The following is a 13,955-nucleotide window of genomic DNA, read 5'->3' as shown; positions in this document are numbered from 1 at the left end:
CTGGAGCCTACAGGTATTGTGAATCTGGGAGTCAATCAGGTTATAAAATAAGTAGTGAAAAATTATGTTCTCTTGTTACTTCATATGCATTTAAAAATTAAACATTAAATTACTAGTCTCTACAGCCTAGTAATACTAAATATTTCTTTTGTTTGCAAATCTATTGGAGGAAGATTCGTAAGACTGCAGATTTCTTCACACACAGTGTTTAGAAGGACTAAAACTGAATTTTCTTGTGTATATGTAATTGCTCCATGTTTAAACTTACCTTATAATTTTATTTAGTATTCCTACTTCTAAATTAAACTGAATTACAAAAATAACTATATGATCTACATTCTTATATTACTTTTATTTTCTATTTCTGTATTTTTATTTTTATTTATTTATTTATTTATTGAGATGAAATCTCTCTGTCACCCAAGCTGGAGTACAGTGACATACTCTTGGCTCACTGCAACCTCTGCCTCCCAAGTTCAAGCAATTCTCCTGTTTCAGCCTCCCCAGTAGCTGAGATTACAGGTACTTTGTGCCACCACACCCAGCTAATTTTGTATTTGTAGTAGAGATGGGGTTTCACCATGTTGGCCGTGCTGGTCTTAAACACCTGACCTCAAAAGATCCGCGTGCTTTGGCTTCCCAAAGTGCTGGAATTACAGGTGTGAGCCACCATGCCCAGCCCCCATTCTTAAATTACTTTTACAATGAGCATTCTAAACTAAATTTAAAGTTGCAATTCTTAATATTTGTAAAGTCTGAGGATTCTTTCACAAGTTATAAGTCATTTTTAATGAGAATACATTTTTGTGAGGGGGGGTTATATATAAGTAGAAATTCCAATAAACTCTCAATGGCTATTTGTTGGTTTGTCTGCTGTGGATGTTGGTATTATTGTTTCACCATTGTCATACAATATTTCAATTTTCTAATGATGTTACAAAATAGAATACTGCAAGATCTGAAATTTCTCTAAACATCTCATCTCTTTTAGGGGTTTTAAATTTTTCTCACAATTAAAATTCATTGTAAGCCTACATTTATGGGTCTATTTTCCTTTCTTAGTAAGATGATTGATTAACTTTATGGGACCACAAATAAATGACTCCAGTTTCTCACTTTAATACTCTCAGTTTGAGATTCAGTTTAAAAGGGGAGATGTTTCAAAGTCTTTTCCAGAATAGGAATAATGCAACAGCCATTAATGAGAGTCACACAGCTACATTCCCCTTGAAAAGGGTTTGAACATGTGTCCCTGGTGCTATGCTAAACTGATTTAGAGGGCTTAGTCTTAGGAAGTAACAGCCAAAACTCAAACATAATTTATAATTTAATCTATAAAGTTTTTGAAGCAGCCTAGTGTTTATCATTATTGTTAGGTTTTCCTTTGCATTCAGTATTATGCTATTAAAAATCATCTACTCATTGTTCATGTATTGTTTCCAACCCATCAGCATTCTGAACTAATTCTAAGGATATCGATCCTTTACTCTGAACCAGTTTTCTTTGGGTCTTTTATATCAAGATGGAAAACAAGTCAAAATGAGACTTTTCTTGCAGCCTAAAATTGCATTAGGTTTTTGTATATGTGGAACTTACAGGACTATAAGAGGAAGAAACACATTGAAACTGAAAAACAGCGTGTTATGTTACAAACACATGACAATATTTAGGTTGAAGTGGAAGAAATATGTCAACTATAAACAGCATTGCCCTAAAATGTCCTATTTGTAGAATTGTTGACAGCCATATAAAGCGAGAATCCTTACTTATTGTTTGTTTTAAACAACCTTTTCTCAAAAAAAGAAAAGGAAAGGAAAAATTAAATTTGTGTTATATTGCGATAACATTCACTATGTAAATGAGCTCTTGAGTAAGCAATAAAATAACAGCAGAGAAATGACTTAGAACATTCTGAAGCCAGGTTAAACAAAAACTATGGCATCAGATATACAAGTACAATAACAAAACTTCAAATTAAAAAGACCCATCTGTTGTTTGAAGCCTAATTAAAATTCTAACCAGATTTGCTAATGTTTATTTTGTTTTATGTACAAAAACAGGCAACCATGTGTCCTTGTTTTAACTGCAGCACTTACATATCTGTAAAATGGGAAGAACAGAAATGTTTCTTCTCCTGGATAAGAGACTCCACCACTAAAATGTTCTGGATGTAAAGCCTTAAGCTAATTCAGCAATAGATTTCATAAAAGGTTTAAAAAAAAACACCATTATAAAGTCAATAATCCCCTTAAGCTAGTAGTAAAAATGAAAATAATTTACTCTGGGATTGCTGTATTGCTGTTGAATCATTTATCTACATAAATTATTTGCACATCAGAAAAAGTAGAGGCCTCACATGTTTTTTTTTTTCCATCTTCACCAAGGCCTAAAGCTGTATAACATACTTGCCTTCTGGCTTACCTGATGTTTCTTAGCTATTAGTATGCCTCAGTACTTATCCTCTTAAAAAATAAATCTGAACTAAGCGCTGGAAAGTAGAAAGCCTAAAGCCAGAATTTATTTTGGGTAATTATTGTGCAGATAATATGGTAAAAAGTTACAATCAAGTAAATGAAATCTTATTTTTTTATTGTTGGAGTTATACTATTAAGATACGGATATTTGAAATTTAGAATTTCAGTACAATTTATCTTTGAAATATTTCATGAGACTTCTCTGCAGTTACAAGGCCTAACACTTCAAGATTTTGAAGCACTGTAACAGCAGTAATCAATTAGGTCTTACCACATTCTAAGTTAATAATCTTACAACATTCTAAGTTAACATTAAGTCATCGGTCTTTGGTTAAACATAAGCCAACATTAGGGGGACAAAATCACAAGGTTAATTTACTTGACTACTTTTATGTTTGAACATTAATAAACAAAAGATTTAGATTCATGAATCATTTTATTCTAATAAGGTTTCTCATTGTAAATGAAATATAGCACTTATAAAAACTTCATTACAAAGTATGTTCATAAAGTGTAGGATTATTAATATGCCTTACTGAGCATCTGCTATGTGGCAAGTTGTTCAGAATCCTGGAGGAACCTACATATCATAAGCTAATTTTTACTGTATGGCGATAAATTAAAATGGTCTTATATTTCATTCTGCATTATAGAAGAAACTTAGAAAAATTCTTTAGTAATGTAGCAACCCTATTGATTCATTTACAAGAACTTCAAATTAGTCAATTACCTCCCAGTGAAATTTAAAAGATCAATGTATAGCATTTAACAAGTTGAAAAAAATAAAAAGAAAACAGAGTAGCCTTGAAAATATTTTTATAAGTTAAACTCATTTAGATCACATGAAGAAAATCAAATGGAAGCTAAAGGTCCCTAGGGCTGAGGAGCCCAACACAAACTCTGACCTTGGCCTGTGCAGCTTTCTTCGGGCCTTCGTTCGTTGCAAATGCCCCAGGAACTACGAGTCACACCCAGGGCAGTCAGTATAGCATACCAAACTCCTCCTGAAGGCTCGAAGTAAATTCTAGCATGACCATTGCCTAAGAGATATTGAAAACTTTCTACAGCACCCTTCAATTTTTGGAACAAGTTGGAAATACGAAGAAAATCTAATAGAGATGTAAAGGCAGAGGAATAGTCTCCATTTCCATAGCAATAAGACCTAATGTCACCTCTAGATCATCAGAAAGTCTGGCTAGACATGAGCAAATTGGAATGAGGGAGAGGAAAGCATAGGTCAAGATTAGTACTAGTCCCTTAGGGAGTTCTACAGCCAGAATGCTTAGCTTCTGACCCAAAGCTGGGACTGGGGTACTGAGTGATGTGCTTAGGGCCTAACACCCAAAGAGGTACTCCATGACACTAACAGTGACAGCCTCCTTAAATTTTGCATCTCACTCACTTAACCTAGTCTATGACATTTAACCTATAGTTTTTTCAAGGGTTTTATGTCAAGAAGCTTGTAATTTCGAGGCATTGTTGGCGACAAACAAATGAATCTATATTTTAGAAAATTGGGGATATAAAAAATGGAGAAAATAAAAATGTTCCAAAGAAAGGCCATCTCCCAATTAGAGAAATATTGCACGCCAAAAATATGTAAAGTTGTCCATCAGGCAAACTAATTCTGCAACAGCTTATTTGGGACTGAACCCAATTAATATTTCAAAAATGTAGATTGCCATAGATGAAATCCAGTCCTAAAAATGTGTCTATATGTAGTAAAAGTCCAATAAAATAGTTATTTTTAAAAGTGTGTGATAACCTTATCCCCACTCTTACATCTAATGTGTACAGAGGCTTCAATATAATAATGAGTTATATTTCCTGTGAATATCTTTAAAGCTACTACAGTATAAGTAAATGATTCTAATTGTAGGAGTTTTTATAGTTGCCAATTTCTAATCAAATGACAATAGCTCCTTAAGACTGAACTGAATAGATACTTCTATGTCAAAATCAGAATATAAAATCTTACAAAATGAATGCCTTTCAAAAGAAATAATGACTCCCAGTGCTTATTTGTAGCTGAAGTATCAGAGAGGACACTTGGATTGTTAGATTCCTAGCTTAATTATAACACCGGTCACCATTGTTAAAAAATGAATGGATTAATGTTAGAAGGAGTACTTATTGAACACTTTTCTATTCATAGGGCACTTAACCTTTACAATTTAACACCTTTGATTTCCAAATCCATTTACAAGTAAAAATAAAACTATCTAGTCTTGATGACTTTCCCAGATTTGAGAACTCAGAATTCTTAGGTCTGTAAGTTTCTTGAAATCAGAGACTATCCTCTTATGATCCACTTGCTTCTATTTATCATTCTTCCTGTATACTCCCATGGTAGAGGTTCCATGTTTATTAAAGAATAAATGAATGAATAAAAGAATGAATTAATGAATGAATGAAATAGGTTATTATGGTGTCTATTCTGCCTTTTGGAATTAAATTTGCCATACTAAAAAAAAAAAGATTATTTGCTTCATTTTCCTTGAGTCTGATTTATTATAAGAAATATCTTCTTAGAGATGTTTAATATAAGACAAAGGTGAACAAATCATTATTATAAATATTTGAGAATTCTTATCAAATATCTTGTCATTGCAACAACTTGTAGTCCATAAAAAACATAAGGACTCTTTGACGTAACCCTCTACTAACTCCTTCTACTATATAGAATGGAATTTTTTTTAAATATCCAGTTTTTGCTTAAAAATGTTCAGTTTAATGGTTTAAATTTAAAACTTTAAAGATTTTTAAAAATTGTTCATGTGTGACAATCACATACTTTTTTGAGTAAATCAGTCATCATTTCCACTATACAGATGACAAAACTTAGGTTCAGAGAACATGTGACTTGTCCAAGATCAGAGCATTAGGAAATGCGTAACAGGGGTTAGAATCCAGATCTTTTTGTGCCCCATCCAAAGTATATCCCACTATACTGTTGCAACCTGTAATAATGAGCGCTGAACCTTTTCAATACTAACGGAAAAAGATTATGGTCTCTAAAACTTTTTAGTATTTACAATTCTATGGTTGTTGATCATTTACACCCCTGATATCAACTTTCTTTAAAATACAGAGAACCGTGAAATTCTTTCCTCTTTCCTGTAAATAAAATACAACTGTGTCAACTGACAAGGCACTCTATAAATATTAGCCACCGACAAATACCCAGGGAAAGGCCACATAAAATTATAAGTGCATCATTGCTGTTGCCAAACCCACCCTCTCTGTCTGTCATCAATGAGAGAGGAAAAGCGACCTCTAAATACGTCGAAAAAGCAACCCAATTTACAGGGCAATGATTATAGATGTGACCACAGCGTGTCCTTCACAATCCATTTACCGTCTATACCCAGACATAATGCTACTAACCTTTAAACTGACTGTTCTCAGTGCCCTTCACTGACCATTATGCAACTACATCCTAATGATTTTAACTGTCTTTAAAAATATGATGTCTATCTAAAAATAGTAAATTTGGCTATATTTTTCTAAGAGAGTTGAGTTTTTAAAGTGAAGGCAGGAAGAAAAGTAGGTAGAGGACTATTTAAAATAAGTGAATAATAACACAAGTCCCCTTGGGCTGCTCTATGGAATTTTAATTCACTATTGTGAAGTTCAAGAACTTCTATTTTTTGTGCTTTGCATTCCTCCAAAACTCTGGCCAGTAATGATTGATTGTGAGTAATGGCTTTTACACCATGAAATGATGGCTTAGTCCTCCTACAAATTTGTCATTCTTAGCTGTGCACTGTGACAGACCCTTGAAACAGATCTGTCACCATGAGCTAGAACTGCTTTCACAGTAATCCATCCACATAATTAGACCATTTTGTCGTGGTTGTGATTGTGGTGGTGGTTGTATGGAGCACGTATTGTGATCTTGGAGAATTGGATTCTAATCTCAATCATATCTCTGCCATTTTAAGTCAGTACTCACTCAATTTCACGGTTTCTGGTGTCTGATGAAGATGCACCTATCCTTACCTACATATCTACCTTCTCACAGAGTGAGAAGAAGGTATTTCAAGTCACCTAACTTTGAAGTATTAGATGGCACATATAATCATACGGGATAACTTTCATTACTATTGATTTTCTCTGAGCTGATACATGAGTACGCTTGAGGTATTACTAACAATAAATTCTCATAGTTTACATCTAGTTACAATGTCTTTGATGTTAGTTAGGCTTTCCCATCTTTTTCTATAATTAAACTAAATTCAAGAAAATGTCTATAACTAGACATAATGCCACTAACCTTTAGTGACTGTTCTCAGTGCCCTTTATGGCCACATGTAACTACATCCTAATGATTTCAACTATCTTTGAAACATGATATCCATCTAAAAAGAGTAAATTTCGATATATTTTAATATATAACTACATAAAAGACATTTTCTTTTCTGGTTTTGTTAATTATAAATGGTAATTTCCTACCCTCTTGTTAGCATCTTCTCAATGTTAAAGGCTGACATTGTTAACACACCACTAAGGCTGCTATATGTATTTCCTCCTTTTTTCTGGGATCTTGAGCTTGTTTCTCTCTCTCTCTCTCTGTCTCCCCCTCTCCCCCACCATCCCTCACACTTCTCCCCTCCCCCTCTCCCTGTCTCCATCTCTCTTCCTTTTCTTTTACTCCCATTCCTTTCCCATTCCTGTCCCTGGTGGCCACAAGAATCTATGAGTATTCCTTGGCCTTGCAGGTGTCAGGACCAAAACCCCACTGAATCCTGACTTGAGCAACTGAAACAATAGAAGCTTAGTCAACTCATTGAGCATACAAAGTATAAGCACAACACTCCAAACTATGAGATCCCATTTTCACATCAACAGAGGTTTTCTTTTGTTTTTTCTATTTCAAATTTTACAACTTTTACTACTAAAGAAGCAATATATCTAAAGATAATATGATTGCTTAAACTTATAGTCGCTAAAGATTATTTTCATTGGCAAAGTTCCTAAGGAGTAATTTCAGGTTTCTCTGATAATGAACGTCTTCATAAAGTTATAGGAAGGAGCAGAGGTTCCTACAGGAATTTCATAATTCAATGCTGGGGGGCAGGAAGAAGGGCAATTAATGTTTCTTTCCTGGGCTTGCCCCCTCAATTATAGATACCTCTGGAGGGAGAGAATTATCAGCTGCTATCTGCCTCCATGTATTACTCAACAAAATGAAATTAATAAATTTGGCCTGTCCAAAAAAACAGCCAGAAGGAAAAGGAAAAAGCTAAAGCAGTGTCTACATGATGACCTGCAAATATCAAAACCACATATTTTCTAATAATATTTCAAATTTTTTAATGATATTTCAAAAGAGAACTTTTCAGTAAGCCCTTTTTACAGAACAGAGATTAACACACTATATACCATAATGTGGCTCACACATATATGAACAGCTCCATTTTTTAAAATCCAAACTGTAAGCAATAGTATCTAGGCACAGAAAACTATCTGTGAAAGAGAAGATGTTTATTTTCCAAGCAGTGCACTTACATTTTACATGTTCATAGGAATTGTCATCATTCTTTATGTTCGGTAAAAATTACTGTCATTTTACTCAGATAAGATAAAAACTAGCATTTGCTAACTCAGTAGGTTCCATAGTAAAGGAAATATTAATACATTAGTACTTCGGAGCTACATTCAAAACTGTATTTGCTTTGTAAGGGACACCTTTGCTTCACTGCTAAACTCTACCCCATACTATTTTATTAGAAACAATCAATATGGATATTACCTTGATAGAAAGGAGCCTGATGCCAGGTCTTGAAAATTTCCATTTTTGGTGTGCAGTCACATTGGTAAAGCCAAAACCAGTCTTCACTGTCCTCACCACTTTGCAAGCTGTCAAAATCCTCGTCATTTTGAAGATGATTTGTGACTAAAATTAAATGAAATTACATATATTTTATGAGATTGTGTGATAAGACCTTTTTTAGTTAATGTAAAAGAAATCTGGGAGGGGGTGCAGTCAGTGTTTAAGGCTGACTGCACAGCGATCTTTGAATTTCCATTCATTCTGCCATTAAATGTCTTCAGCCACAGCTCCTCCTTCTCTTAACCCCTCCTCCTGAGGTAATGTCCAGAGATGTTCCATGGGCATGTAGCACAAATTGCAACACATCAAATACTACCTTCTCCTGCTAAAATAATGCTGGGGTTGTAGAAAACCAGCCATCCATCAAAGGAATTGCTTATGCAGCTGAATGGAATTACCTAGACATCATGGACAACCTTATCCTAAAGAGCAGCAACTTTCAAGATGCTGAGGACCATAGGCTTTACTTGTGTCACATGTGATACCTAATATGCCTCATAAGAGATTGTAGATTCCCAAAGAAAGCTGAACCCTTGCCATTTTCTGCTGGGGTAAAAAGACAATGTTCTTTTTACAAAAAGTAAAAATCAGAGCATCCTACAAGTAGCACTTTTACTATTTATAAAAAGAATGTTAGAGTAAACTTTTCTCCACAAATATACAATATATTTTGGGTTAATAGAGTAGTATAGTACATTATGTTTTGGGTTAATAGAGTAGTATACTACATTCTTACTATAGCATTGTTCGTGTTTCAAAGCTAAAGCAATCAGTAATATCAAGTAAAACACAACTAGAGCAAAGTGGACTATTGTATCCCTCTTATGCCTCTTAAATATATAAAAACTTCATGAAATGACAAACACTCATTTTAATATAAGCACTATTCGTAAGTCAAGTTTTTTTTTAGTTATTAAAATGTTATATATAAAATTTTCAAAACTTCAGCATTCCTATTTCAACATGAATAAAAAGTGATTCACTTAACCGTTCAAGCTCATGTTTAACCAGGCTGTCAAGGAACCTCATTGGCTGGCACATGCTCTTGCTTAAGTCACATGACTATGTAGAACAGGAAGTACTGCAGCATTGTTCTTTCACACCCTTGCAAAGAAGGCCAAGGAATAAAGGCAATAGACTCATTCCTAGGGCTTCCCATAACAGAAAAGATGACATAAAATGACATAAAGATTTTAAGTTTCAATCACACAGAATCAGTGCTAGAGTTGGGGTAAGGATATTTTTTAGGGACAAAGTTTAATTTAAATCTTCACGCTTACTTAATATATTCACGTATGAACATTATTTGATTTCAAAGTGCTTCACGGCTCTTGGTGATAGAAAGCTAAACAAAATAGGCTCATACTAATTTATACAAATAATTAATAAAATAACTAGTGCCATGAAAGTTGCCCAAATGCAACAGGAAAATAAACTGGGGAAAATAAGAAAGAAAGATCAAGTTCCTTGTGCACGTTCAGTAAAGTTTAAGCATAGAATTATGTTGAGCTGGGTTATATTGAAGGACGCAAGTTCACCAAGTAGATAAAGGGGGGAAAACCCCAGAAGGGATGCCATGGCATGAGCAATAGCATAGAGGCATGAAGTCATGTGGTATATTTTGTAAAAGCCTAGATGCAAGGTACAGAATGGGAAAATGAACAGGTACCATATCATGGGAGACTTTGTATGCCTTAAAATGTTGAGCCAATAGTATTCATGATAGTCATGGAAGTATTTTGAATAAGAAGTAAAGGTGAAATTTGTGTTAAAGGTCACTGAAAAATGATTTGGAAGAGAATGAAAATAGCAAAATGAAAACTCCCAACCTAGAGAACTGAGGACTGAGAAGCAGTACTTACTGGCTTAGTCCAATACCAGTTTATGCCTCGATCTCACCTCTTGGCTTTTTATTTATGCACGTGTGTGTGTGTGTGTGTGTGTGTGTGTGTGTGTGTGTGTGTAGTGAGAGTTGTCTTTCCTTAATTAAAAAAAGGATATAAACTCAATCCTCATTATGGAAACTTTTCAGGATGCAAAATAAACTTAAATCGGTCATAGTCCTATTACCCTAAGGTACCCATGCAATGAATACTATAGCAGATTTCCTCCCTTCATCACTTATGTTTTAATCAAATATGACAGTGGAAGTACTGAGGAGTCCTGAGCTTGACCAAGGAAAAGACTTCATCACCATTTATAAGTTGACCACAAAGCATGATGAATTAAACATGTTTTTCCAGAGAAATGTCAACAATTCTAGGATAGAATTCTCCTACTCTAAAATCTAGAGAGAAATGTGGGCATGAGAGTTTTAATGGGCTTCATTTTTATCAGTAAAGGGTCCCGGATGCAGACTATGGTGTGTGTATATATATATATTATGGTCCATGTCTTTAGTCATCAGAATGAAGGAGGAGAAGGCAGAAGTTTTGTAAAATTTGGTTAAATATTCTGAATTAGAGACTTGGAAAATCCATCCATTATAATCCCACAATCATCTTGGAGATTGGAACAGCCAATAAATAAAATAGTGGCTAGTTTCATATTTGAGTGTTCAGACTAGACTGAAATCTATAACCAAACTGGAAAAGAATATATTACACATTAGTGAGGGAGTTTACATTAGGACAAATCAAAGGAGTTGAGACTGTAACAGTCAGTTGGTAGGCAATGTTAAAGTCAAGCATGAAAAAATTTAGTGGAAATGTTACACACTTTTATGACAGATTATTTTTCAAAGCATTTTAAAAAACAAGCATTTTTCTGTTGGGAATGATTTTCTTCTCTGACCACATGTACACAGTCCTGCTTCATATAAGCTGTCTGCACACAGCTGAGTAGAGTGACAGTCATGAATGCAGGCACACACATCAGGCTGGGGACCCTGTGCACTTGGAAGTATACTCTTTGTGAGCCAAGTCATCAAAGATTTTCTAAACTTATAAGTCACTCGCTGATAAAATGAAAATATTTTTTATAGATTTAGTCTTCTTTTCTATTAATACATTTTAAAAAATAGAAGCATTTAGTCTGTGAAATTCCTCAGGGCACTTTATTTTATGAATTCCTTACTGACATACCTGGTATTGAAAATGTTAAACCATCAAGTACTAAGTTGTATTTACTTTCATTTGGTATTTAAAGAAATATGGAAATACGGAATAATAGATAATAACTCACCCCACAAACACAATATCTGTTAACACTAAAGTATTATCTTCTAGCATTTATGTCAATGCTCAGAACATAGTATTGAGAATTGTCATTGACTTGCATAATGCTTTTTGGAGGTAATATTATGTTAAATGTATTTTGATGTTATTACAAAGTTCTTTTAAAACCTTACTTGAAATGGGTACAAAACATTTCATTTTCATTGCTTTTATTCCTGCTACAATGTATGTCAATATTGCCATCTTTGATTAATATTTAAAAAGTTCTCTCCAAAGAGGCTGTACTTACCTACATACCAGTGCAATACGTGGGTGTCCCTTTAAATATGTCCTCACCAACATTAGGTATTATCTTTGGTTTTATTTGCTCTGAGGCAGAAAATAGTATTTTGCTTTCATTTCTATTTTAAATCACTGGTGAAGTTGAATACTTCACAGTATGTTTTCAATTGATACTATTCTTTTTTCAACTACTGTTTACATTTTTGTTTCCATTAGCTCATTTATATTAATCATTATGAAATTGTCTTTAAAGGAAACATAAAGAAATACTGACAGCCTGTGTATATACTGATTTCCAGTATCCTCTTCATTTAGACAGTCCACTGACATAAGCAAGGGAAGACCTGCTACAGATTGAAAAAAAAAAAAAAAAAAAAAAAAAAAAACCATGAAAACAGGATGTCTTAGAGAATAAAGTTCTTAGGTTTTGGAATGAAGAGAAAATAAGGGTGTTAGTAATTCCTTCTTCGAAGGTACAGAGACTGCCAACTGCCCTCTTGAAGTGTGTCTAAGTAATGAATCAGAAACAACCATAAGAAGTTGGTGCATCTATCAAAAATTCTCTAACATAGCAAGCATGCAAGAGATGCTTCTGGAAAAATGACTGAATGAATGGATTCCTATGTGCTTAATTCCTGCCTGATCAGTGATAATTATTTAAGCAGGAACAAATAAAATTACATCAGTTAAGCATGAGAGGAAATAAGGATGCTTAGGAGTCATGAAAAAATATCCTGGCAATCAATAATTCTATAAAGTCTATTTCTGAAGAGATACATTAAAGCGAGGAGTAAGGTATGACTGGAGAGCAAACAAATTCAGAGTAAAAGGAAGTGCGATAACTACCTGACGAAAGTTATACTGTTTTGTGTTTGACCAGAAATGTGTGAAAATAGAATGTAAAAGGTAGAAGTAATTAGGTTCAGTTCTATGATTTTTATTAGCCTTACTATCGTAACAAGGAACACAGCACACATGAAGACATGGATGAAGAAGGCATCTCTGAGGGAAAGTAGTGTGGATTGTATCCACATAAAAGGCACACACTTTCTCCTATCACAGAAGCTAGGACAAGCTGGTAGGAGGATTCCCCTAAGTTAAGACTTAAAGTTGTTTGAAAACCTTTCCAATATGTCAAGGATTGATAATGACAATAGACAGATATCAGGTTGTTAGATGATGGGGGTTTAAAATAATCAGATATCCTTGGAAATCCAATCAAGTAAAACATATTCATTAGGATCCAATTGGCATTTTGAGGAATAGAAAGTGAGGAACAAATTATGATGCATATGCTTATCAATCTAACATTTGATAACATAAAGTTTGGAGTGATGCAAAAGAAGGTGAAAAATGAAGCTGGAAAAGAGACCTTGTATAATTGGTTTCACATATTAAAGCTCAGGGCACATGTGATTTATTCTAGAATAACAAAAAAGCTATCATTCATAAGACCCCATTTACAAACACCTTAAGGAGAACAAGTTAGTCAGTAGAAGGAGCACATATTTATAAAGAGTAAATCTGGTCATGCTAATTTCTGCTTGAAAAAGACACCTACTACCAGACCAAGTAGACATGTTAGATGTTTATTCAAGAACGTGGATTATATATTCTAGGCCAATGTTATGTGCATACACATTTTCTAAAGAATGTATATAAATGAGTTATTGCAAATGTAAAAGGACAGAGCGGATTAATTCATCAAGTTTCTTGTGTATTTGTGAAATGAGAAGAACACTGGGAAATGCCTTAGAAAGTTGATTCAGAATTCAATGACTTTGGAAAATTGAAGACATAGCCAAACACAAAGTGCAACCAAAGGGAGGTCACATGTAAGTTAGTCCAAAAAGAGAAAGAAAAACAAGCTGTAAATAAATAAAAGTTGTAGAGGATTGATTTATATGGAAATGAGTCAAAAAGCATATGTAGCAATTATAAAATATAGCAAGAGGCCCAAAGTTAGTCATGTTAAGCTGTAATTTGAAAATCCAAATATAGAAAGCAGAACTTAGAGTGGGATTTAAGAAAAGAAACTCAATGTTCACATAAAAAGCTAAATATTGAATAAATTAAAATTCTAAAAATGGCCGGGCGCGGTGGCTCAAGCCTGTAATCCCAGCACTTTGGGAGGCCGAGACGGGCGGATCACAAGGTCAGGAGATCGAGACCATCCTGGCTAACACG

General features: G+C 34.1%; 1 protein-coding gene across 1 annotated transcript in view; it reads right to left on the bottom strand.

The window, feature by feature from the left end:
• The window catches only part of CPS1 (carbamoyl-phosphate synthase 1), a 118,843-nt gene extending 110,286 nt beyond the window's left edge, over positions 1–8,557 (bottom strand). The window contains exon 1 of the mRNA XM_010354916.2: positions 8,230–8,557. Coding sequence (XP_010353218.1) covers positions 8,230–8,355 — 126 coding nt within the window. The 5' untranslated portion in view covers positions 8,356–8,557. The remainder of the gene's footprint in view (positions 1–8,229) is intronic.
• Between the last annotated feature and the right edge of the window lie 5,398 nt (positions 8,558–13,955).

This window comes from Rhinopithecus roxellana, chromosome 14 (assembly GCF_007565055.1).
Source record: "Rhinopithecus roxellana isolate Shanxi Qingling chromosome 14, ASM756505v1, whole genome shotgun sequence".
In the NCBI taxonomy this organism is placed as follows: Eukaryota; Metazoa; Chordata; class Mammalia; order Primates; family Cercopithecidae; genus Rhinopithecus; species Rhinopithecus roxellana.
This window is presented reverse-complemented; position numbering and strand designations above follow the sequence as displayed.